This window comes from Pan paniscus, chromosome 1 (genome assembly GCF_029289425.2).
Source record: "Pan paniscus chromosome 1, NHGRI_mPanPan1-v2.0_pri, whole genome shotgun sequence".
NCBI lineage: Eukaryota > Metazoa > Chordata > Mammalia > Primates > Hominidae > Pan > Pan paniscus.
Genome location: NC_073249.2, coordinates 173,717,288 through 173,742,498, shown reverse-complemented (window position 1 = coordinate 173,742,498; position 25,211 = coordinate 173,717,288). Strand labels below are relative to the sequence as shown.

The 25,211-nt window shown below is 53.1% G+C and overlaps 1 protein-coding gene across 3 annotated transcripts in view; it reads right to left on the bottom strand.

Moving 5' to 3' along the window:
• SLC1A7 (solute carrier family 1 member 7) overlaps positions 1-25,211 on the bottom strand; it is a 56,796-nt gene that overhangs the window by 9,569 nt on the left and 22,016 nt on the right. For 2 of the 3 annotated variants that reach the window (XM_063607484.1, XM_063607485.1), the window contains exons 3-5: positions 19,073-19,288; positions 10,046-10,088; positions 7,660-7,882 (exon numbers count right to left, since the gene is read on the bottom strand). In XM_063607484.1, the coding sequence (XP_063463554.1) occupies positions 7,660-7,882; positions 10,046-10,088; positions 19,073-19,288 (482 nt within the window). Of the gene's footprint in view, positions 1-7,659; positions 7,883-10,045; positions 10,089-12,245; positions 12,953-19,072; positions 19,289-25,211 lie in introns of those variants that run through there. The other variant, XM_008967891.5, reaches the window with a different exon arrangement.

The window sequence follows — 25,211 nt, the reverse complement described above, 5'->3', positions numbered from 1 at the left end:
ACTTAAAGTCGCCTCAGTACACTCTCACAACCTGCCTAGGTACACTCACACACCCCAGCTCAATACACTCACACACCCTGCCTCGGTACACACACACAACTTGCCTCGGTACATTCAACTGCCTCGGTACACTCACTCCACCTTGTTACACTCACACACCCCACCTCGGTACATTCACCCCGACTTGGTACACTCACACACACTGCCTCGGTACACTCACACAACCCGCCTCGGTACACTCACACAAACTGCCTTGGTACAGTCACACCACCTCGGTGCATTCACACACACCACCTTGGTACACACACACCCCGCCTCAGTACACTCACTCCACCTCAGTACACTCACACAACTCACCTCGGTACACTCAACTGCCTCGGTACACTCACTGCCTTGGTATGCTGACACCCCCCACCTCATTACACTCACACACCCCACCTCAGTACATTAACCCCGCCTTGGTACACTCACACACATCACCTCGGTACACCCACATGCCCCACGTTGTTACTTTCACACGCCTAGCCTTGATACACTCACACACCCTGCCTTGGTACACTCAAACCATGCATCTGTACACTCACACACACCGACTCGGTACACTCACACTGTCTCGGTAAACTCACCCCATCTTGGTACACTCACACACCCTGTCTCAGTACACTCACACCACCTTGGTACACTCACACATCCCGCCTAGGTATACTCGCACACCTCGCCTCGGTACACTCACACACCCTGCCTCGGTACACTCATACATCTTGCTTCATTACAATTACACACCCCACCTTGGCACACTCACACACTCCACCTCGGTACACTCACATGCACATAAACCCCAGCTCAGTACACTCACACCCCATGCCTCAGTACACTCACACACTCCACTTCGATACACTCACACACCCTGCCTTGGTAAACTTACACACCACTTCAGTACACATACCACTTTGGTACACTCACACATCCACACACACTGCCTCAGTACACACACACACCGCCTCAATACACTCACACACAGTGCCTTGGTACACTCACATACCCCGCCTTGATACATTCACACACCCAGCCTTGGTACACTCACAGATACTGCCTCAGAACACTGACACACCCTGCCTCAATACACTCACAGATACCACTTCAGAACACTCACACACCCTGCCTCAGTACGCTCACTTTGCCTCGATACACTCACACGACCTGCCTCGGTACACTCACACACACCCCCTCAGTACACTCACATACACCACCTCGGTACACTCACATAACCTGCCTCAGTACACTCACGCACCCCACCTCAGTACACTCACACAACCCACCTTGGTGCCCTCACACACACTGTCTTGGTGCACTCAACCTGCCTCGGTACAATCACACGCACTGCCTCAGTACGCTCACACACACTGCCTCGGCTCACTCACAGAACCTGCCTCAGTACACCCACACGCCCCGCCTTGGTACACTCACATGCTCCACCTCAGTACACTCACAGATACCACCTCAGAACATTCACACACCCTGCCTCAGTACACTCACGCACCCTGCCTCGGTACACTCATTTTTTCTCGGTACACTCACACACCCCACTTTGGTACACTCACACAACCCACCTTGGTACCCTCACACACTGCCTTGGTGCACTCACACAACCTGCCTCGTACTCACACACACCCCCTCGGTACACTCACACACACTGCCTCGGAACACTCACACAACCCACCTTGGTACAATCATACACACCACCTCGGTACACTCACACACAGTGCCTTGGCACACTCAGAACCTGCCTCAGTACACTCACACACCCCACCTCGGTACACTCACACACCCTGCCTTGGTACAATCACAAAACCCACCTTGGTACAATCACACACACCACCTCGGTACACTCACACATACTGCCTCGGTACACTCAAACACCTCGCCTCGGTACACTCACAAACCCTGCCTCCAAGCACTCACACATCCCACCTCAGTACACTCGCTCTGCCTCAGTACACTCACATAACCCACCACAGTACACCCACACCACCTGCCTTGGTACAGTCACACACAGTGCCTTGGTACACTCACACACAGCACCTCAGTACACACACACACCGCCTCAGTACACTCACACACTCCACCTCAGTACATTCACACAACCCACCTTGGTACTATCACACATACTGCATCGGTACACTCACACACCCTTGCTTCAATACACTCACACACCTCCACCTTGGTATACTCACCCCACCTCGGTACACTCACACACCATGCCTCGGTACACTCACACACCACAACTCGGTACACTCACACCACCTCGGTACACTCACAAACCCTGCCTCGGTACACTGACATACCCTGCCTCCGTACACTCACACATTTTGCCTTGGTACACTCACACACCCTACCTTGGTACACTCACTTTGCCTCGGTACACTCACACCTCAGTACACACACCACGTCTTGGTAAACTCACACACCCAGCCTCTGTACACTCACATGCACTGCCTCAATACACAAACATGCCCCACCTCGGTACACTCACATGCCCCACCTCAGTATACTCACCCTGCCTCGGTACACTCACACTGCCTTGGTAGGCTCACACACCCTGTCTCGGTACACACACACACTCCACTTGTACCAAAACCTGCCTTGCTACACTCACACACCCCACCTTGGTACACACATATGGTCACACCACCTTGGTACACTCACACACTCCACCTTGTTACACTCACACCGCCTCAGTACACTCACACACCCTGCCTTGGTACACTCACCCTGCCTCAATGCATTCACACATCACCCTTGTTACACTCAAACTGCCTCAGAACACTCATACACCCTGCCTCAGTACACTCACACCATCCACCTCAGCATACTCACACACCCTGCCTCGGTACACACATACACACCGCCTCAGTACACTCACACATACCACCTCAGTACGTTCACACACACCACCTCAGTACACTCACTCTGCCTGAGGACACTCATACCACCTCAGTACACTCACATAACTGGCCTCAGTACACTCACACATACTGCCTCGATACACTCACATTGCCTCAGTACACTCACACAACTTTCTTCGGTACAGTCACACAACCTGCTTCAGTACACTCACACACCCTGCCTTGGTACACTCACACCGCCTTGGTACACTTACACACTCTGCCTCATTACACTCACACTGCCTTGGTACACTCACATACCCTGCCTCGGTACACTCATCCTGCCTCGCACTCACACACCACCTCTCATTACACTGCCTCAAAACACTCACACCCTGCCTCTGTACACTCACAACCCGCCTCTGTACACTCACACACCCTGCCTCGGTACATGCACACATACCGCCTCGGTAGGCTCACACATACCATCTTGGTACACCCACACGCCGCCTTGGTACACTCACAGAGTCTTGGTACACTCACATAACCTGCCTTGGTACACTCATACATACCGCCTCAGTACACTCACACACCACCTCGGTGCACTCACACTGCCTCAGTATAATCACTCCACCTTGGTACACTCACACCCCCCTCCTCGGTACACTCACACTGCCTCAGTACCTCACATACTGCCTCGGTACACACACATACCCCGCCTTGATAGACTGACACACACCACCTCAGTACGCTCACACAGCCCGCCTCGGTATACTCACACAACCTGCCTTGGTACACTCACACACCTCGCCTCAGTACACTCAACCGCCTCAGTACACTCACTCACACCACCTTGGTATACTCACACACCCCACCACAATACCCTCACTTTACCTCGGTACACTGACACATACCACCTCAGTACACTCATACCCATTGCCTCAGTATACTCACACCACCTTGGTACACTCACACACCCCGTCTGAGTACACTCACACACCTTGCCTCAGTACACTCACACTGCCTCGGTACACTCACACACACCACCTCGGTACACTCACACACCCCGTCTGAGTACACCCACACACCTTGCCTCAGTACACTCACACACCTTGCCTCAGTACACTCACACTGCCTCGGTACACTCACACACACCACCTTGGTACACTCACACCCCTCCTTGTTACACACACACCTTACCTTGGCACACACCCTGTCTCAGTACACACACACACCATCTCGGTACACTTACACACCCCACCTTGGTACACTCACACACCCTGCCTCAGTACACTCACACACACCACCTTGGTACACTCGCATTGCCTTGGTACATTCACACACCCCAACTCAGTACACTCAGAAACCATGCCTCTGTACATTCACACACCACACCACCTCGTTATACTCACACCATCTCAGTACACTCACACACTCCATCTGAGTACACTCACACACCTTGTCTTGGTACACTCACACCACCTTGGTACACACACACCTTGCCTCTCTGTACACTCACACCCCCCCACCTTGATACCTTCACATACACCACCTCGACACACTCATACACCCCGCCTCAGAACACTCACACATCCACATACACCCACACACACCACCTCGGTACATTCACACACCCCACCTTGGTATACTCACACAACCCACCTTGGTACACTCATACAACCTGCCTCGCTACACTCACACGCACTGCCTCGGTACACTTGCACACCCAACCTTGGTACACTCACACACACTGCCTCGGTACACATATACACCCCTCCTCAGTACACTCACACAACCCACCTTGGTACACTCACATGCCCCACCTTGGTACACTCACACACCCCGCCTCAGTACACTCACACGTCTTGCTTCAGTACACTCACACGTCCCACCTCGGTCCACTCATACACACTGCCTTGGTGCACTCACAAACGCTGCCTCGGTACATTCACACACACCGCCTCGGTACACTTGCACACCCAACCTTGGTATACTCACACACACTGCCTCAATACACATACACATACCACCTCAGTACACTCACACAACCTGCCTCGGTACACTCACACAACCCACCTCGGTACACTCACACACCTTTCCTCGGTACACTCACACGACTTGCCTTGGTACACTCACATGCCTTGCCTGTGTACACTCATACATACCACCTCGGTACACTCACACACATTGCCTTGGTACACTCACACACTGCCTTGGTATACTCACACACTTTGCTTCAGTACGCTCACACACCCACCTCAGTACACTCACATCACCTCGGTACACTGCCATACCCCGCCTCAGTACACTCACACACTTTGCCTTGGTACACTCAGACTGCCTCGATACATTCACACACCCCACCTCAGTCCACTCACACACCCTGCACCGCTACACTCCCACACCGTGCCTTGGTCCACTCACACACACCACCTCAGTCCACTCAGATACCCTGCCTTTGTCCACTCACACACCCCACCTTGGTACATTCACAAAACTCGCCTCGGTACACTCACACACACCACCTTGGTACACTCACACACACCACCTCGTTACACTCACACACACTGCCGCAGTACACTCACACACCCCGCCTCGGTACACTTACACACCCTGCCTCGGAACACTCACACAAATCATCTTGGTACTCTCACACTGCCTTGGTACACTCACATACCCACACGCACTGCCTCGGTACACTCACATACTCACACGCACTGCCTCGGTACACTCACACACCCCACCTCGGTACACTCGCACACCCCACTTTGGTACACACACACACTGCCCCATTACACTCACACACACTGACTTGTTACACTCACACTGCCTCAGGACACTCACACATCTCACAACGGTACACTCACACCACCTCAAAACACCCACACACACCACCTCGGTACACTCACACACCCTGCCTCAGTACACTCACCCTGACTCGTCATACTCACCCTGCCTCGGTACACTCATGCCTAGTCGGTACACTCACACAACCCACCTCAGTACACTCACACACCCCACCTCAGTACACTCACACACCTTGCCTCGGTACACTCACACTCCTCATCTTGGTACACTCACAAACCATGTCTCAGTACACTCACACCAGCTTGGTACACTCACACAGTGTCAGTACACTCATACACCCCGTCTCAGTACACTCACACACCTCGTCTTGGTACACTCACACACCCTGCCTCGGTACACTCACACACCCTACCTTGGTACACTTACACACCACCTTGGTACACTCACACGCACACTCAGTACACTCACACGCCCGCCTCGGTACACTCACACTCTTTGTCTTGGTACACTCACATGTCCCACCTCAGTACACTCACACGCCCTGCCTCGGTACCCTCATACGCCCCGCCTCAGTACACTCACACAAATGTTCACAGATGCACGGACAGTTACACATGCGCAGCGAACGCTCAGCGAGTTGAGTCCAAGGGTCTCCGGTTCTTTTGCTCTGCCAGTAGATGCCCTTCTCTTATGTTCCCAGCCCTGAGAAAGGCTGAGTTTGGGGACTGCTTGTCAGATGTGCCGAGAGGCACTTTCAGACATTTTCGTTTCACACACTTGGGTCACCGAGGCCCCGGCCCCTCTGCACGCCTGGCGTTTTGGCCCAGATGAGAAGAGCTCCATTACCCATTGTCACCCAGCCGTCCACCCATCTCCCTACCAGGTCTGCCGAGTGCCTGCTGTAGCCACGGCAGTGGTGGGCTCTGGGGTGGATGGAGACAAGCCCGTCAGCCTGTGTGGGGCTGGTCATGGCTGTGCAGACAGCAAGCAATGATATCCTTGCAATCGAGTCTAGTGCTCACAGAGTAACCAGGCAGTGTAGCCCGGGGCACCCGGCCTAGTCTGGGGAGGACTCTCCTGAGGGCATGGCACTTGTGGGGAGCACCCTGAAGATGACAAACGTGGAGGGGGAGTGGCAAGAGCAGCCTGGCTGAGGGTTGTGCGGAGAGGAGCACACGGGCCAGTCTCACAGGGCTTTTCAGCCGGCACTAGGGGTTTGGCCCCTTTCCAGGGGCAATGGGCAGAGCACGGTCAGACTTGTGACCTCCTGAGCTGGACACACCAGCAGGGACAGCCGTGGAAGTTTTCTAGGCAGCTTTCACAGGAACCAGGCGAGAGACCACACGGCCTTGACCCGGGCAGTGACGCGGGGTAGAAGGAAACACACGGCTTGGAGGGGACTTTGGGGGCAGACCCGACAGGATGCAAAGGTGGGGGCCAAGGCAGAGGACGAGGTAGAAAGTCACCCCTAGAGTTTTTGTATGAACGAGGTTGGTGAGGTCTTTTCCTTGACAAGAAAACCCAGTGGAGGAGTCGGGGATGGCAGGCAGGACATTTCCACAGGCTTTGTGGAGTCTGAAGCTTGTATAATTTGGGACCCATCTTTAAGAAAAATAACACAAAATTTAAAAACCAAGGTGCGGGCCTCCAAGGGGCTTGCATAGGTGAAGGGCCTGGCATCCCAGAAGAGGGCAGCAAAGGTAAGGGTGTGGCAGGGATGCCAGCTGTGGGCCTAAGAAATGGCCCAGACGGGCCTGAGGGGGAGGTGCCGGGGGAAGCCCCTGGGGTGGGGTGGGGTGGGGAGGCGAAGGATTTAAATAAACAGGAGTGGTGAATATTTCCAGTTTTTCACAGTAAACCTCTCCAGCATTCTCCTCAGACCTCAGTAAGAGGTGGAGGAGCAGGCTGCTGGGAGGGGCTGGGGGCCTGGCTCCACGGCACTGCTGGGCAGGTGGGCAGCACATACCCATGGTGGCAGAGAAGAAGACGATGCCCAGCACATTCATGCCATCGCTGGTGCCCGGCTCTGACTTGTAAACGACCTCGGGCGGCGGGGTCAGGTCCAGGGCGAAGTTCTGCACATGGGAGCCATTCTCCTCCTGGACCCCGTAGATGAGGATCCGCCGAGGAGGGGCCTCCTCTGGTGCCACCTTGGGGGACTTGACAACTGGGGTGGTCTTGGTGCGGTACTGGTGGGTGACACCCCACCCAGAGAGAAGTCAGGGCCAAGGGTTGTTACTAATATTAACGACAACAATAATAGCATCTTGAAGGCACATTTGTATCCATTCCTATCCTATTTGATTGACAGTAACCCTGTGAGGCAGGCAGAGCAGGGATTGCTATCGATATTTTACCCAAAGAAAGCTGCAACTCCTTCCTCTACCACCACACCACCCAGCCACGCTGCCTCCTGCCTTCATTCCTCTTCTTCCTTCTATACCTCATCACCCCATCTGGGTCCCTCTTAACTGCCTGCCCAGCCCCTTATCCACCCAAGTAACCCTTTATCCACCCATCTGTCCCCTCCCAATCATCCAGTGTCCATCCACCTGGTAGCCTGCTGGCCCTGCTGCCCACCAGGTGGAAACTTGGACCTTCTTTTTGAAGAAGCATAGCCTGCCCCAAGCCTTGTTGATGAGATGAAGCCCATGCACAAGGAAATGACCTTCCTGAGCCACGTACCTTTCCCTCTCTGCCCCCAGAGCATTCATGGGTCTCACCCCATCATCCCTCAGGTACTGGGAGCCCAAAAAGGGAGCCTCCTCTCCCCTCAAACATCACTGCATCGATAAGGCCAACCACTCAGGAAACATATGAGACCTGAAGTCTCTGCTTCCTTTTCCTCCTCTGTAAAATTGGACTGTGATAGCATCTACTGCATGAAATGAAATGAGACGATGTATATAAAGTGCTTACAACAGTTCCTTGTACATGTTAAGCCCCATGGAAGCATTACTGCTACCATCATCGTCATCATCATGTTGAACACTCTGTGCTGGTTGCTGGAGATACACAGATGAACCTGACATGATTTCTGCCTTGGGGAGGGAGTGACTAATTGGCTGAAAGAGTTAGCTTCACAAAGAAGGGGACATTTGACTTGAGTCCTGAAGAATGGGTAGGAGTTTGCCAAAAGAGAAAGGGCATTCCGGATAGTTACAGAGCAGAGCAACATTCTTTCTCTTTATCTCTCACACCCTCAATGATTCCCAATTACAATAGAAACTCCCTAGCCTAGCATTCAGTCCCCTTCACAATATGGCTTATTTCATAGATGTCAGGAGAGACGCGGCGATATGCCAAAGCTTTCACAGCTCCCTATTCAGAAGCCTCCTCTCTATACCTCAGCCACTTCCTTTGCATCCCCAGGCTCAACACAGGGCCCAGCCCAGGAAAGGGGTTCAGGAAACCCTTGCTGGATTAAGTCAACCAACCAGCTGACAGTTTAGAAAGGGAAAAAGAATTGGAAATTATTCAAAGGGCAGGCAAAGACTGAGCACAAGGACATTCACCACAATTTCGACAAAGGAAAAACTTTGAAAACAACCTAAGGGAACACTGAAAGGGGGAGTGGGAAATAAATTACAGCCCAGCCTTATCACAGGCCATTGTAGTACCACTAAACATTGTACTTTTAAGAAATATTTCATAACCGGGGAAAATGCTCAGGATATAATGGAAGTGAAAAAAAGCAAGATGAAAACTGTATATGCACTATGATTATAATATTATTTAAAAATATGCGGAAGAAAAAAGACTAGAAATATATCCTCTGCTACCAGGGACTATGTACTAGAACTAGAGATGATTTTTATTTTCTACTTTATATTGTTTAGTATTTTCCTAATTTTCTACAGTGAACATCATTATTATTCTTGTTAGGGGAAAAATGATTACTTTAAAAAGAAAGAGAAAACAGGCTAAGAAGATAGGCCTGGGTTTACCTGCTGGCTTTGTCATTTACTAGTGGTATAACCTTGGGCAAATCATTGACTCCTCGGAGCCTCAGTTTCCTCTTCAGGAAGCGGGGCTCATCCTACCTCAGTGCCGAGTTACTGTGTGGATGGGCGAGATGGTGTATATGGAAGCAGAGCAGGCACTCAGTGAAGGCTTCTCTCCACCCCCACACTTTTTCATCATGAAAACTGGAACCCAGGACAGGGATGTGGCCATGGGGGGCTCTAAGGATCTAGGTTCCCCAGTGTACCCTCCCCTCTAGCATCCCACCTCCAGGAGACAGCGTGACTGGCCAGCACACCTGTCACTTCCCAGCCATGCCACTAGCCCTGCTGCCTGCCCTCCTGCCTGCTGCCCCTTCCCTCCCCTCCACTGCCCAGAGACTCACTCACCTGTTTGAATGTGGCTTCTACTAGGTTGGCTGGGAACATGTTCCTAGGAAGAGAATCAGCAATTGAAAAATTCCAGAGCCCAGGACAGGAGGGCCCTGGGGGTTGTGGCCTTGGGGTCATCTGGACATCTCCTTTGGTGGTCGGGCCTTCCTCAGGCCAGCCTCCTCTGCAGTCTCACCCCCTACATCATGGACACTCCACACTGCCAGCACCTGCTGCCCCCAGACTGTGCCACATACTTTCCAGAGCCAGGCATTTGTCTACACTGTTCCCTCTGCCCAGAATGCCCTGCCTGCCTCTCGGTCTGGTGAACTACTCAAAGCTACCACAGATCAAGCACCTCTTCCTCTGTCCAGCCCTCCCTGACTGCCCCACGAGACCCTGCGGCCCTTCTGTGTGTGGGTCGCTGCTGCTCCGCCACACCACCATGTGGTCACTGGCTCACCTGTCTGCCTCCCCCATATAGTGGCCGCCTTGCAGGTGGGACTTGGTTGTTCATGTCCTATCTGTGGGGCCTAACACGGGACCTCGCACATAGGTGGGCTCATTATTCTTAGTAACATATTTTATTATAAAGCTAAAGGTGGAGGAGTCTTTCCTACTAGATAAAAAACGGTGGCTCACGCCTGTAATCCCAGCACTTTGGGAGGCCAAGGCGGGCGGATCACGAGGTCAGGAGATCGAGTCCACGGTGAAACCCCGTCTCTACTAAAAATACAAAAAATTAGCTGGGCACGGTGGCGGGCGCCTGTAGTCCCAGCTACTCAGGAGGCTGAGGCAGGAGAATGGCGTGAACCCGGCGGAGCTTGCAGTGAGCCGAGATCGCGCCACTGCACCCCAGCCTGGGCGACAGAGCAAGACACCGTCTCAAAAAAAAAAAAAAAGTAACTGTCAAACTGTGATACTGACACAGCAGTCAGTGGAAAAGTCCATGTAAGCTGTAGCCCAGAAACAGAAACTAGCACCTCTAAGTGTTTTGTACTTGATAAAAGTTGTTTCACAAATCAGTGAGGAAACGAAGGATTCATTATAGAATGCTGTGCAGCTGACCAACTGTTTGGAAAAAATAGATGTTAGATCCTTACACCAAAATAAATTCCAAAAGGTTTAAAGAAATAAATAAATCTTTGAAAAATGAAACCAGCTGGGCACAGTAGTTCATGCCTGTAATCCCAGCACTTTGGGAGGCCAAGGCGGGGAAATCACCTGGGGTCAGGAGTTTGAGACCAGCCTGGCCAACATGGCGAAACCCCGTCTCTACTAAAAAATACAAAAATTAGCTGAGTGTGGTGGTGCTCGCCTGTAGTCACAGCTACTCAGGAGGCTGAGGCTGGAGAATTGCTTGAACCCGGGAGGCGGAGGTTGCAGGGAGCTGAGATCGCACCACTGCACTCCAGCCTGGGGACAGAGTGAGACTCTGACTAAAAAAAAAAAAAAAAAAAAAAAAAGACAAAGAAACCATAAAAAGCTAGAAGAAATATAGGTTGAGATCTTATCATGTCTCAGTATAGGAAATGACTCTCTAAGAACAAAATGAGCAATAAATCAATAGATTTTACTACATGAAAATAAAGAAATCCCTAAGCGCAACATAGCATCCTGGATTGGATCCTGCAACAGAGAAAAAGGACATTCGTGGAAAAACTGATGAAATCCAAACGAGATCCGTAACTTAGTTAATAGTGTTGTACCAATTTAATTTCTCAGTTTTGACTAACGTACCCTAGTTATGTAAACCGCTAACATCAGGGGAGGCCAGGTGAAGGGTGTGTGGGATCTCTCTGTACTGTCTACAACTTTTCCGTAAACCTAAAACTATGCTAAAATGGAAAGCTGAATGCTTGAGAAGCTCTCTAAGACAGATTGCAATACAAATAAAACCACAAAGCAAGTGACGAGCTGGAGAGACTGCGTGACCAAGCACTACCATCCTAAATCTACTAAGAGCTTTTACAAATCTTGGCCTGGTTTCTACCTTCACTATCTCCTCTCATCAGAATATCAGCTCCCTGGAGGGCGGAAGCTCTGTGTTTGTTCACTGTTGTGTCTCCAGCCCCGGTAAGAGTTCCCGGCACATACCAAGCACTCAGTAAATATTTGCTGCGTAAACCAATAGACCACAAAAACCCGACAGGAAAACGATGGAAAGATACGACCAGGCAATTCGTGTTACAAAAGAAGAAAAGTCAGTGGCCAAAAATGCTTTTTAAAATGTTTAGTTTCATCAACAAATTCAAGATATTTCCACCTGTCAAACTGACAAAGTATTTTTCAAATGACAGTGCACGATGTGGGAGGTTTGGTGAGATGGGCACCCTCACATGGTCCTGGCAGCAACCTTTCTCTAAAAGCATTTGTATCTTTGTCTTCACAGTCCCCTTCTAGGAGTGTGTCCTGTGAGAAATGCCAACTCTGAGGTGAGCATCTGGTAAGAAGCTTCCGTTGCATGCCTGCTCTTCCTCCAACCTGCCGCCCCACACTCACACTGCCTCCACCTGGGTCGCCTCCCACTCACTCTTGTCCTCGGTAACCCTCTTCCCCTCTTTCAAGACTCAGTTTACACACACGGAGAACATTTGGAAGATCATAAGAAGCCAAATGGAACTTATACCTATATAGACATTTCTTTACAACTTCCTTTACAATTACAATCATTTTAAATGTGGGCCTTGGCAGGGACAGCTAGTTGCCTATGCAGTCTCCATTCTCCCGTCCTTCCTTAATAGAAGTCCTGTTATGTTGTGGGGACCAAATGGGACCTGCCATCAAGCCCTGATTCTCTTGCTAATGGGGTGGCCATCGAGAGGTGAGTGGAAGTCGTTGGGTGGTGATTCCTGGAAAACTCTTAAGGAGGTGCCCATTCAGCCAGGACCCTTTGGTCCATTCCTCCAACTTTCTTCTTTCTGCCTGGAACATGGAGATAATAGCTAGAGCTTGAGCAACCTTCATGGACCATGAGACTCAGATGAAAGCCAGGTGCTAAGCATGGCACAGCACACAGGAGGGCGGGGCCTGGGACCCTGGTGACTGCCAGCTGCCCACCTCCCACTTCTGGACTGTTCTTCAGGAACAAATGCAAACCTTACCTTACTTAAGCCTCTGCTGATCTGGCAGCCAAAAGCAAGTCCTGACTCGTGTGTGCTCATACTAATAACCAATGAATTTATCCTGCAGATTTTAATCAAGAATTATACCTTTGATTATTAAATGGGGAAATGTACATTTTCTTTTGGCTTTGAGCCTTCGCGGGAAGCCTTTTCTGCTTGTCCCATGAGGTCCATGCTCCTGGTGGCAGCTACATAAAACACAGAACGTGCCTGGGGACATTAATAGCCATGCCTATCAAATACCCACACACTCTGCCCTGTGCCTCCCTGCACGTTTTCTAGGCAGAGCCAGAGTCCACCTCTCAGCTCCCCTCTTCACCTGCTACTTGCAAATTCTCACTGAGATGCTTCCAAACCCACCCCTAATAACATGTCCCCAAACCAAGCCCTAAAGGTGGGAATTGTTCCTTCCCAAGCACAGCTCCTGGAAGCTTCCTCCAATCCCTGAGAGGGTAGTTGGGAGCTATAAATAGAGCCCAGTCATTACTTAATCTCTGTGGTGTTTTAATAAGATTCGAAAAAAAAGAGAAGGGGCCAGACCTGATTAGTGCTCTGCTTGGGTTTCTGTTTTGCGTGCTGCACTGTGAGCAGGCGCCAGCCTTCTGGAGCGGCCCCCCGGAGCCCTGGAAAATGAATTCCTGTCTTGGAGGGTCATCCAGGGACATGGCCTGTTGTGTTCCTCTGGAGTCATCTTTGAGACAAGGATGCAGATCTTTGCCCCTGTGGTGTGCCTTATGTCCCCACGCAGTGGGCTCCCACTTTCCATTTGTCCCACTTGCCCTGGTTCTCAGTTCTCTTCCTGGTCATCAGTGTTTTTGTTCAGTCTTCAGCACCTGGTAGGCACCTGTTCTGGGCCAGGGCAAGGGTCAGGAGGCCCCTGGTCCCTCACTGCGAGTGTCCCCATCTCCTTCACAGCCTCTCAGAGCATCAGGAGTGGCTGTCAGTGCACCCACTTGTCCGTCTGTCCTAAGATGGTGGGCAGCCCTGGGGTGGGGGCGTGAGGGGCATTTGTACTTGCTTCCCAGCTCCCAGCACAATGTCTTCACCCAGAGCAGCAGCTGAATACAGCGGAGCTGAATGGAAAGGAAGTGACTGTGCTCCTCCCAGGGCACCCCATCCATGCCTCTGCTCACCTTCTGTCCACTCCACCTTGCTCTAATCCATCCTTCCCAAACCCACCAGCTTCCCATTCCCAAAGCCTAACAGCCAGCCCCTCAACCTGGGCCTCCTGTCTTCAAGGTTGGGCTCTGCCCAGCCCTCCCAACCTCATCTCCCAGAACCCACCTCCAGAAGCTTTGGTTCATGCCCTGCAGCCTCCTCACTGGCTCATAGGCCTTTGTGTTTCAGAACCACAGAGCTAGACGGGATCTTGAAAATCACTGGGGAAACTGAGGCCTGGAGAGGGGAACTGGCCTGCCCAGGGTCACACAGTAACTTATTATTGTCAGAGTGGAGACGAGGCCACAGGTCTCCTAGGTTCTGGTTTCCTGTCCCAGGACGTCTGTGTTCTCTCCCTGTAGCCCCGCTCTCTGACCAAGAAACGGTGAGAGTGAGGCCCAACACCCAGCTTTGCAGAACAACTTGCCTCAGGGTTGAGAGCGGGTGGGGTAGGGCTGGGGCGTGGGGGGTGCGGCTCTAAGCAGCAGGATCAATTTTCACCACGTGAAAAGCAACCCAAGAGCAGGAAACACTCTGGAACATTTGACTGTGGCACGTGTTTCTGATCTGGAGCCCCGCAGCCCCTGAGTAAGGGCAGGCAGTGGTGAAGCAGGCAGCACCGACACCTCCTTCCACCATGTGGAGAAGCCGTTCTGAATCATAAGACCCAAGAAACCATGAATCACAGTTACCAGATCCTAGAAATAACAGATCTTACAAATGAGGTTTCTTGAAGTTCCTCTTTCCTCGTCTTTAGGATATTCACTCTCCTAGTTCTCCTGCCTCTCTGCTTGCCCCTGCTCTGTTTGCTGTGCAAAGCCCACAGTGCGGCCGTGAGCCAAGGCCTGTCCTAGGCCTCTGCACCTGCTTGCTGGGCACATTCTCCCTGGACCATTCCAGTTCCTCCTGGGGATCAGACCCCAACGCCACTGATGACCTTAAACCCCACGTGTGCATTCAGCAAACTCTGCGCACCCACTCGGTGCCAGGTGCTGTCCTAGGCTCCAGGATACAGCAGGGAACGGAGGTTAAAGAGCCAGGCTTCACGGGACATATTACATTCCAGTGGATGTGGGAGGAAAAGAAACACATAGATATGATCATGTTGGGTAGTAAGAAAGGCTATGAGGAAAAGTGACTCAAGAGAAGACAACAGAGAGGCAGAGCCTGGGAGGTCTCAGGAGAGGTGACACCCAGGAGAGATGTAAATGGAGTGAGGGAAGGAGCTGCATGCTTTCTGCAGGGAGGGCCACCCAGAGAGGAGGCAATGACACCCAGACAGGAAGGACAACGAGGCGGGTGGGGCTGGAGCCAGGGCAGGGAAAGGGAGAGTTGGGGCGGAGGTCAGAGTCTGATGTGTGTCAGCAAGTGCCTGTAAGCTGCAGTGCAGGCTACGACTTTGTTGCCATGTGCTGGCTTGAGAGCAGGTTTTGAAAAGGATGCCTCTGGCTGCAGTGCTGAGAACAGAGGACAGGAAGCAGAGAGGAAGCGGAGGCCAGGCCAGACACTGGAGTGGGCGGCAATGGCGGGAGTGGCAGGGGAGGTGGAAGGGCCATGGCTTGGGATTTGGTTTTCAAGGTAGAGCTCACAGAATTTGCTGAGGAACTGGCTGCAGGGTATGAGAGAATGAGAGATGTCAGACCAAGATGGGCGGGGCGAGAAAAGGGCAGATTTATGGAGAAATCAAGAGTTGAGCTTGGGCCTGTTAATTTTGAGATACCTCTAGACACTTTATGTGAGAATCTGGAACTCAGGTGAGAGGTTTCCAGGCTGGAGACTAAATTCGGAAGTGCCAGAGTCCAGAAGGTGTTCAAAGCCCTGGTATTGGATGAAGTCTTGCCAGCCAAGTAAGCAAACACAGAACAGACCCTGCCTGGATCTCTTTCTGGCTCCAGACCCTATAGGTGACAGCCACGCGATAGGAACAGCATGGCAAATATTTGATGATCCTTAGTTCATCACACACTCTAAAGGGTAAAAGAGAAGCTGAAGATCTTCCTGGAGAAATGAAGGGAGTGGTAGACTGATTGCATCGATGGCCTCGGTTTGTAGACTCCATTTCCCTTGTAACATTGTGGTCCCTTCCCACCCTGAGTCTGGGCTTGGCCACCTGACTTGCTTTGGCCAAGAGGGTATTAGTGGACTTGCTGAAAGCAGAGGCTTGAGAAACATTTGCATGTTTTGATTTCATCTCTTGCTCCTCCACCTTTGTTATTAAAAAAAATGCCTGGGCTAGCTCTCTCCTGGAATCCTGTCACCACCATGAAACAAATCTAGGCTGGCCTGCTGGAGTACAAAGATCACAGAGTATAGCTGAATCATCTCAGCCAGACTCCCCTAGACCAACTGTTCCCCAGTTGAGCCACCAGCTGCCTGCAGACATGTGAGTGAGCTCAGTCCAAACCAGCAGAACTTTCCAGCTGACCTATAGACTTGTGGCTGTTGTTTTAAGCTGATAAATGTTGGGTTGGTTTGTTATGCAGCAGTAACTAGCTGATACAGGGAACGAGAGTTTCTTTAGACAGTGGGTGGGAGCCTGTGTATGGGCATCTATCCCCACGGGGGAGGAAAGGAATGCTTCTCCACAACCTTAAGCCAAGAGAACTATTCAGAGACCTTGGCTTGAGTCTCTTAGAATTTGAGGAATGTAGGGGCTGGTGCCTGACTCATGTCCAAAGGCCCTGGGAAAGGCCAGCACTTCCAATAGGGATATGTATGCTTCCCATGGGCCAGACATGACCCAACAGGGTCACCCAGAGGGGTGAGGTGACCCCAGCAGAGGAGTCAACCAGAGCCCTGGTCTAGGGGATGTTGTAAGTAGCCAGATGGAATAAATTGCCTGAGTCCAGGGGACAGCAGGTGAGAGATGCGAGAGAGAAGAGGGGCTCCAGAGAACCCATAGAAGTAGTCCTGGAGAGACACAACCAGGGAGCACCTGCTCCAGCTCACCCCTCTCCCAGTCTGGGCAGCCCTTCCTAGCCCACTCCCTCACCTCTCACCAGGGAGCAGGCAGAGCAGGAAAGAGAAACAAACTCACCACGACCCTCTTCCCACTGCAGCTTTCCCAGTCTGAGTCAGATCCAAAAGGCTAAGACAGGGTTAGTTTAAACTGCAGGAGTTTGGAGTTTTAATGTTAGGCCTAGACTTCTTAGATCTGAAATTGACCAGGAAGTGAGAGGTACTAGAAGGTGTTCCCTGAGCGGGTTTAGTGGGGTAGCCTGTGGAGCCCAGCACACCATTCCTGGGTGGGGCTTCCCAGGCTCCATCCCAATCCCTGCTCTCTCACCACCTGTCCTGCAAGAGCCCCTCTGCCACTAGGGTAGCACCTAACACCTCTCCCTGGCGATTTCCAAACCTCCATCTCCAGCTTAGACTCCCCCATGAGATTCTCATCCACTGGCCAACCATCAGTTGACACCTACCGCAGGATGCCTGCACCTGCTCCAGACCATCCATCGCTTGGTGACCACACCACCATCCACTTGGATGCGTGGGCCAGAAATCTTCATGCTGGGTGATCAGCACACCTCACCTCCTACTCACCCACCTCCTGCTAAGGATCCCTCCTGAGCAGCCCTGCCATCTGCCCCCTTCCCCATCCCCAGGGCCACCACTTGGCCCTGTCCCTGGCTCTGCCTTCCCCTCCTACCTCCCCTGCAACTCTGATCCCTGGTCAGAGTGAACCTTCTGAATTGGATCATGCCGCTTCTCTGTATAAAACTCATTTTCTGTGGCCTTTAGGATGCAACTTAGCTTTTGGCCTGGTTCACGGTTCCCTTTGAGGCCGGTCCCCACCTGAATTCTCCAGCAGGGGTTTCTGCCCACCTCTCACCCCTTCTGCTGTGTCACACTGATGGTGCTATGCCTTCTCCCCCCAGACGGTTCCCTGCAGCTCAGGACCTTCGCACAGCTATCGCCCCCAGGCCTGCCCTCCCTGCCTCCCCATCTTCCCCTCCCTTAGAAGGGCAGTGGCTTCCTGCTCTCACCGGCAGCCCCAGCTTCCCCGTTGCAGCCCCAGGCCCCCATGTTGTCCCTGTCTGCTCGTGGGTCTGACCACTCCTCCAGGGCAAGGGCTGGCTCTGAGTCCCCTGGTCCAGGGCCTGGCACAGAACTGGCACTGGTGAGGGAGCGAATGCACGAAGGAGAGGAGCAGGGGTGACCTGCAGGGGACCCGGGGAAAGGGAGTGGAAGGTGGCTGTGCCGCTGGGTCTGCAGTGCTTCCCTGGAGAGGGAGCCTAGGTCTGAGAAGCAAGGTTAGCTGCACTGCTGTGGCTAGGATGTGGCACTGCTGTTGCTAGGGGGTGGCACCACAGGGCAAAGGGCATTGTCCTTGGAGTCAGACAGGACTAGGTTGAATCCTGTCTCCACTACCTACCTACCGGTGACTCTGGAAAAGTCACGGCACCTTTTTGAGCCCCATTTCCTCATCTGTAAAAAGAGGACCAATAAACAAAGGGAGGGGCCAATAACAGCCAGCCTCCCACCCTACAGGCTGGGCATCAGCAAATGCTCACAGATGTCTGCTCTGCGCCCATCCACAGGCAGAGAGGGGCAGACCCCGTCCAGGCTGCAAGGTGCTTCTAGCCTGGTGGGGCAGACGATGCAGCATGAGCCCGGCAGGCAGCCCAGAGCTCAACCCACCAGGGTGATCATGGACTCCGTGATCACCCCCATCTCCACACCCCGTCCTGGCCTCTGGGGGACCTGGCAGGGCAGGCTCAGGCCTGGCGTTCCCAAGCGGGGTGTGGGTGGCAATAGTTACCGGATGAGGTCCAACAGGGCATCGGCTGAGCTCATGATGGGCTTCCCACTCTGCTCCGTGGTCTCCTTCTGGGCCGCGCTGCCTGGGTGGATGATGGAGACCATGAAGATGCCCACGATGACAGCCATGAAGGTGGTCCACAGGTAGTACGCCACGGTGAGGATGCCCAGGCGGCTGGAGGTCTTGGCATCCAGGGAGGCAAGTCCGGACATCAAGCTGGGAGGGCGAGGGGGTCAGGGGCTCTGGTGGGGAGGCCAGGGCCTGGCTGGCACTCAGCGCTCACTCAGCCCCTCCTGGCCATGTCCAGCTGCCTCACAGTGCTCCAGGGAACCCCATTCTTCCAACAATCCAGTCCTGTGCTCCTTCCAGCCTCTCTTTCTGCTCTGCCCTCTCCCCCACGCCCCGGGGCGCAGGCCACACACATCTGTGCCTTGAGACCTCTGCACTGCTAGGCAGAGAGCCCAGGCCAGGGTGGCTGTGGGATGGTGGGGACACTGTTGGGGGAGTGAGAGATTAATTAAGGAAATGCGTGTGCTTTACTTTGTTGCCTCAAGTTTCCCATGCTTGGTGTCCTCTCAGAAGCTTCCTTCACTCTCCTGACCCCTGCCCAGCCAGGCAGGACCAAGCTTGGTCTACCTCTGAGATCTACCTGCCTCTCCCCCAGAGTGAGGAGCCCATTCTAGGACCCCCACAGCCCCTGGCTGCTCCATCAGGACCCTGCCTGTCTGTTTGTGAGAGGAGGGATGAGTCTGACTTCCCTGTGGGTCCCGAGAGGACGGCACTGCAGGCGGTTCCTGCAGGCTCCTGGACGAGCTAATGAGGAGTGAGTGAGAGCGCTGGGCTGGGGGCTGGTGACCCAGGTCCTAGTCCCAGCTCTGCCAACTGGCTGTGTGGCCTCAGGCAAGCAAGTCACTTCCCCATCTTTGGGCCTCAGGATCTCCATCTGTAAAATGGGGACATCCTGGGTTTGTGCCTGGGCCCAGGCTCCTTGTCACAGGGGGCTGTGTTGAGAGGGCTGTGGGTCTCTCTCCTCTTGGCTCCTCCCCACCCCTAGCCACCCTGGCCTGGGCTTTCTGCCTACCAGTGCAGGTCAGCCCCAGAGTACTGGAGCCCTGGAGCCCTGGAGCCCTAGAGCAATGCTTCTTGCAGCCGTTGTTGGGGGTGTGGGACGGTGGGGGGTGTGGGGGGGAGTGAGAGATTAATTAAGGAAATGCTTGTGCTTTGCTTTGTTGCCGAAAGGATTTTTCCCCAAAGCCCTTTCATTCTTTCAGATAAAGAAGTATTTGTCTGGTTTTAATCATGTAAACAAGAGCAGATAATCCCCAGCCACGCTCCTCTTATCATTAGATTCCATGCAGCAGCATCCAGCCCCAGGCTGAGCGTGAACACCGGCCCCCTCCCCCAGCGGGAGCCACTGCCTGTGAGGGCCCTGCCCTGCCTGCTCGCTGGCGCAATGGCTTACTCTTCTGGTAAGACACACTTTGAGCATCCCCTCTTCCAGGAAGCCGTCTCTGACCACCAGGCTGAGTGAAGCCTCCTTCTCTGGCTCCACAGTCCCTGTGCCTCCCACTGTCCCTGCCCCCACCTCACTGGACTGCGGACTCTTTACTGGAAGCACCTCCAGGGTTGGGCCAGGTTCTGATTGAATGCTGGGTCTGCAGTTTGGTAGCAGACTGCTGAGTGAAGGAGTGAGTGAATGAATGAATGAGTGTTTACAATCTCTGCTCATCCTCATCTGCCAGGATGCCATATGTTAGTGATGGGCTTAGGGTGGGTCTTAGACATAAATCCTGAAGGGCTCATAATGGGATTGTGCAGCCAGAGGAAATGGGGGGCTGCCCTGCAATCATCATCCAAGAGAGATTATCCCACGCAGGGCCGGTGCGTCACCCCAGGGCCAAACAGTCCTCCCACCATGACAGAACCCCCCACAGTGGGGTCCAGCCGCCTCAGGCCACAGGGAAGCCATGTCCCCGAGAGCAGGCCCTGCCTGAGGTCACACAGGACAGCAGTGCCCGGCTGGACCAGAACTCAGGGCCAGACCCAGGCCCGTCCTCCTTCATTCACGTGCGTTCAAACCTTTCGCACATGCCCACTCCGTGCCATGCCCTGTGCCCACAGGAAGAAATCAGAACCTGTCCCTGACCTCAAGGAGTTCCTAATCTGCCAGGGAATGGGGAGGGAGAAGGAAAGGACACTGGGCCACAAGTGCACTCAAATGGCCCCTGGGCTATGTGGGAGCATCAGAACCGCAAGGGAAGCGGGGACAAGGAAATGCTGTCTTTATTCAGAGAAGGGGGAGTCACTTCGAGCTAGGGAAGTCAGGAAGGGCTCCCTGGAGGAGGTGGCATTTGACCTGGCTCTTGGAAATGGGAGAGGATTTGGAGATGGGGCAGACATGCCCAGCAGTGAGACAGCGGAAGGCAGAAGGGAGGCTGGAAAGTGTGAGACACCGTGCTGTTCGATGTGGTCCGAGCTCAGGTAATATCTGAGGGTTAGTGACAGATTGGTGATAGAAGGGATAGAGAAGATAGGCTGAGCTCAGGAGTAGGGTGGCCTTGTGGCACTTCAGCACAACTCAGGCAGCAGAATTTGCTGGATGTCTAGAAGGGACAACGAACAATTCCTTCCATTTGAGAAGATCAAAGTACACATGGTGTACTGGGAGGGTCACTGAAGTAGTACTTGTAAGATCAAAAACCTGACCTAAGAACTCACCAATGCAGATTAGATAGAAAGGGACGGTATAGTAGCCATCAGGAGTGATCGTGTCCCTGGAAGGGTGTTCCTAAATCAATGCTAAGTGGAAAAGCAAGTTACCAGATTGTTTGCATCTCTGCAGTGAGCCCCGGAACCTCCTGGGATGGTGGACTCCCTCCGGATTTGCAGTCTAGGCACATAGATGTGTCTGAGGGATTGTGTGGAGTGGGGTGCAGGTGAGGACTGGATTTCAGGAAAGGATAAAGGCCCCTCAGAAGGCCCCCCCGGGGACAAAGAGGCCTAACACGGGGGTGGCGCCAACTCAGGGACAGATTGAGATGTGGGAGGGAGTGTAGGTTTTAGACAGAGCAAGAGGGACCCCTGACCCCACCCTGGGGCCCCCATCGGCTCTGGACAGGAGAGCACCCATGGACGAAATGTAGAGAATCCTGGGACCCAAGTCATTCTGTGCTGGAGCCTCCCTCCCTTCCCACAAATGGCGGAAGGGAGAGGTGAGCAGCCGCGGGAACTGCTGGTGACAGCTGGCAGCGCAGGCCAGCCTCCCCCGGAGTGCCAGGGCCACCGCAGGTGAGGGCGGAGGCCAAGAAGAATGGGAGCTGGGCATGCAGAGGGCGTGGCTTCCACTCAGAGCTCACAGGCACAGAAAGGAGGTGTAAGGCCCTGCCCTTTGGCTTTTTGAGGGATTCCTCCCTGCTGAGGCTCCTCAAGGTCCCAGGCTTCAGGGTCAAGCTGTTAAAGGTGACTTTTCTGAGAACTTGCAGCTGGTGCCCAGTGGTGGTGGGAGACCAGGTCGTGTGGACAGGCACGGAAACAAGCAAACTCTATAGGAAATGTAATTATTATCTTTGGGTGTTATAAGTAATTTTTGTTTTGTTTCGAATAGTCCTTCACATTCTCTATTCTTTCTAGATTGAGCCCGTCTTCTTGTGTGATGGAGATGACACCTCCTGGAGGACCCAGCAGCCTCAGAAGCCATCATCTCTCTGGGACTTTACTGTTCCCCAGACACCTGAACACCCAGCCCACTGGATCCTTAACCTTCTGAGTGAAGCACTGTGGAGTTCCACTGTGAGCCACATTTGTAATTTAGCATTTTCTAGTAGTCACATTAAAAAGTAAAAAGAAACAGGTGAAATTAGTTTTTTGGTGAAATTAAGTTTAATACTGTATTTAACCTAGTTTATCCCAAATATTATCATTTCAATATGTCATCAATATAAAAATTTTTAGGCCAGGCACGGTGGCTCATGCCTATAATCCCAGCACTTTGGGAGGCTGAGACAGGTGGATCACCTGAGGTCGGGAGTTCAAGACCAGCCTGACCAACACGGTGAAGCCCCATCTCTACTAAAAATACAAAATTAGCCAGGTGTGGTGGTGCATGCCTGTAATCCTAGCTTCTTGGGAGGCTGAGGCAGGAGAATCGCTTGAACCCGGGAGGCAGAGGTTGCAGTGAGCCGAGGCCACGCCATTGCACTCCAGCCTGAGTAACAAGAGTGAAACTCCGTTTCAAAAAAAAATTTATATTGCTTCAGGTTTTAAATTTTAAATTAAATTAAATTAAAGTTCAGTTCCTCAGTTGCACTGCCTGCATTTTGGGTCTCAGAGGCCTCCTCTGACTCATGGCTGTTGTATTGGACAGCCCAATACAATAGTTCTGAGTTACAGATGGGGAAAATGGAGCACAGGGAGATGGAGGCAACTGGCCAGGCCCTCCAGTTGGTGAACCATAATGTCAATATTGGAACAGGGATTTCTGATTGAGAACCTTGTGGGGTTCCCACTCCCACAGTGCCTGTCTGTGGCACAAACCTGGTTTAACTCTGGTGGTGGGGGAAAAGGTCTGGTTTGGGCTATGATTTTACTTTTTATTAATTCTTTGAGACAGGGTTTCACTCTGTTGCCCAGGCTGGGGCTCAGTGGCACGATCACGGCTCACTGCAGCCTTGACCTCCTAGGCTCAAATGATTCTCCCACATCAACCTCCCAAGTAGCTGAGACTACAGGCACTCAACACCATGCCTGGCTAATTTTTAAAAAATTTTAGTAGAGATGGGGGTATCTTGATGATGCCCAATCTGGTCTTGAACTCCTGAGCCCAAATGATCCTCCTGTCTTGACCTCCCAAAGTGCTGGGATTACAGGTGTGAGCCACCCAGCCCAGCTGACTATGATTTTAATGTGATCCAGCCCATGTAAAGCCTTTTTAGTTCAGTCTCGGAGTTCACAGCCTGCCCGTGGTAATGAGCCTCAGATTTGTGGTGGTGAGCTTCCCATTGTTGGAGGCATCCAGGTGGATCCTGGATGGCCACCTGTTGAGATGCTAGATGGAGGCTTCCAGATAGAGTGGGAGGTTCCATGAGGATGACTTCAAACATTCCTTCTGGCTCTGTGATTTATGGTGAGGGGAGAATAGGCAACCACCTCTCTCCCACTCCACGCTTGGCTGGGTGCTCCTGGGAGAACCTGCGGTGTTTGAGGGCCCCAGGGAAGAGCCTCTGGGAGTCTGGAGGCTGGAACTCCCTCCTAAGCCATCTGGCCACCACTCAGAGCCCAGGGATTGCGGATCAAGAGATTGCAGTGATTAGAGACATTAACCCGCAGAGGCAGTGGGGAGGCCCAGCCTGTCTCAATCTGGTAATTGCTCCACTTGCAGGGGTGGGGGAAGGGAGGCAAAGACTGCCAGGCTCCCCGTGGAAGGAGAAAAAGGCTGCTGACTGACCCTCCCCTGGTTCTCGCACCAACCCCTGAGGTGGGACTCCTGACCCCATCTCACACTGGGAGGTGCGGGGCAGCTCTGCCATTTGCCAAGCGCTGGTTACAAAGGTGAGGGATTAGAAACCACGCCCCCACGAAGTCGAAGTTGTAGTCGCACCTCCCTACAGAGAGAGCCAAGAGAGCCTGCAGGCTGCCCAGCTGCCGGATGCCCCTCCCCCAGTTTGGAGTGACTCCCCATTGCCCTCCGCAACCATCCCAGCTCCTTCCCTGCCCTGGGTCCCCTGGGGCTGGGCCGCTCTCCTCCTCGTCCACTCTGCTCCTGGAAGTACCTTTGCACTGGATGTTCCTCCCGCCTGGAACTCTCCATCCACCATCCCTTCCCCAACCCTGGCCCAATGTCCCCAACCCTGGGTCAGCTTAGACATCACTGCCTCTGGGAAGCCTTCCCTGACTGCAGCCATCTCACCCACTTCCCCAGGGCACCCTATGCTTCCCAGTTTGTTACGGAGCACCCTGCTAGTGGGCTCAACCCGAATCCCCAGGGCCTGACCCAGCGCCTGGCACAGGACGGGCTGGCACGGAGTGCCGGGAGCCCAGTCCCCGCCTTCTTCTCCTTTCCTGTCCTATGGATGCTGCTCAGCTCTGAAGTCTCCACTCAGGCACCACCGCCCTCTGAAGGCCGCCCTGGCCCTAGGCAAGG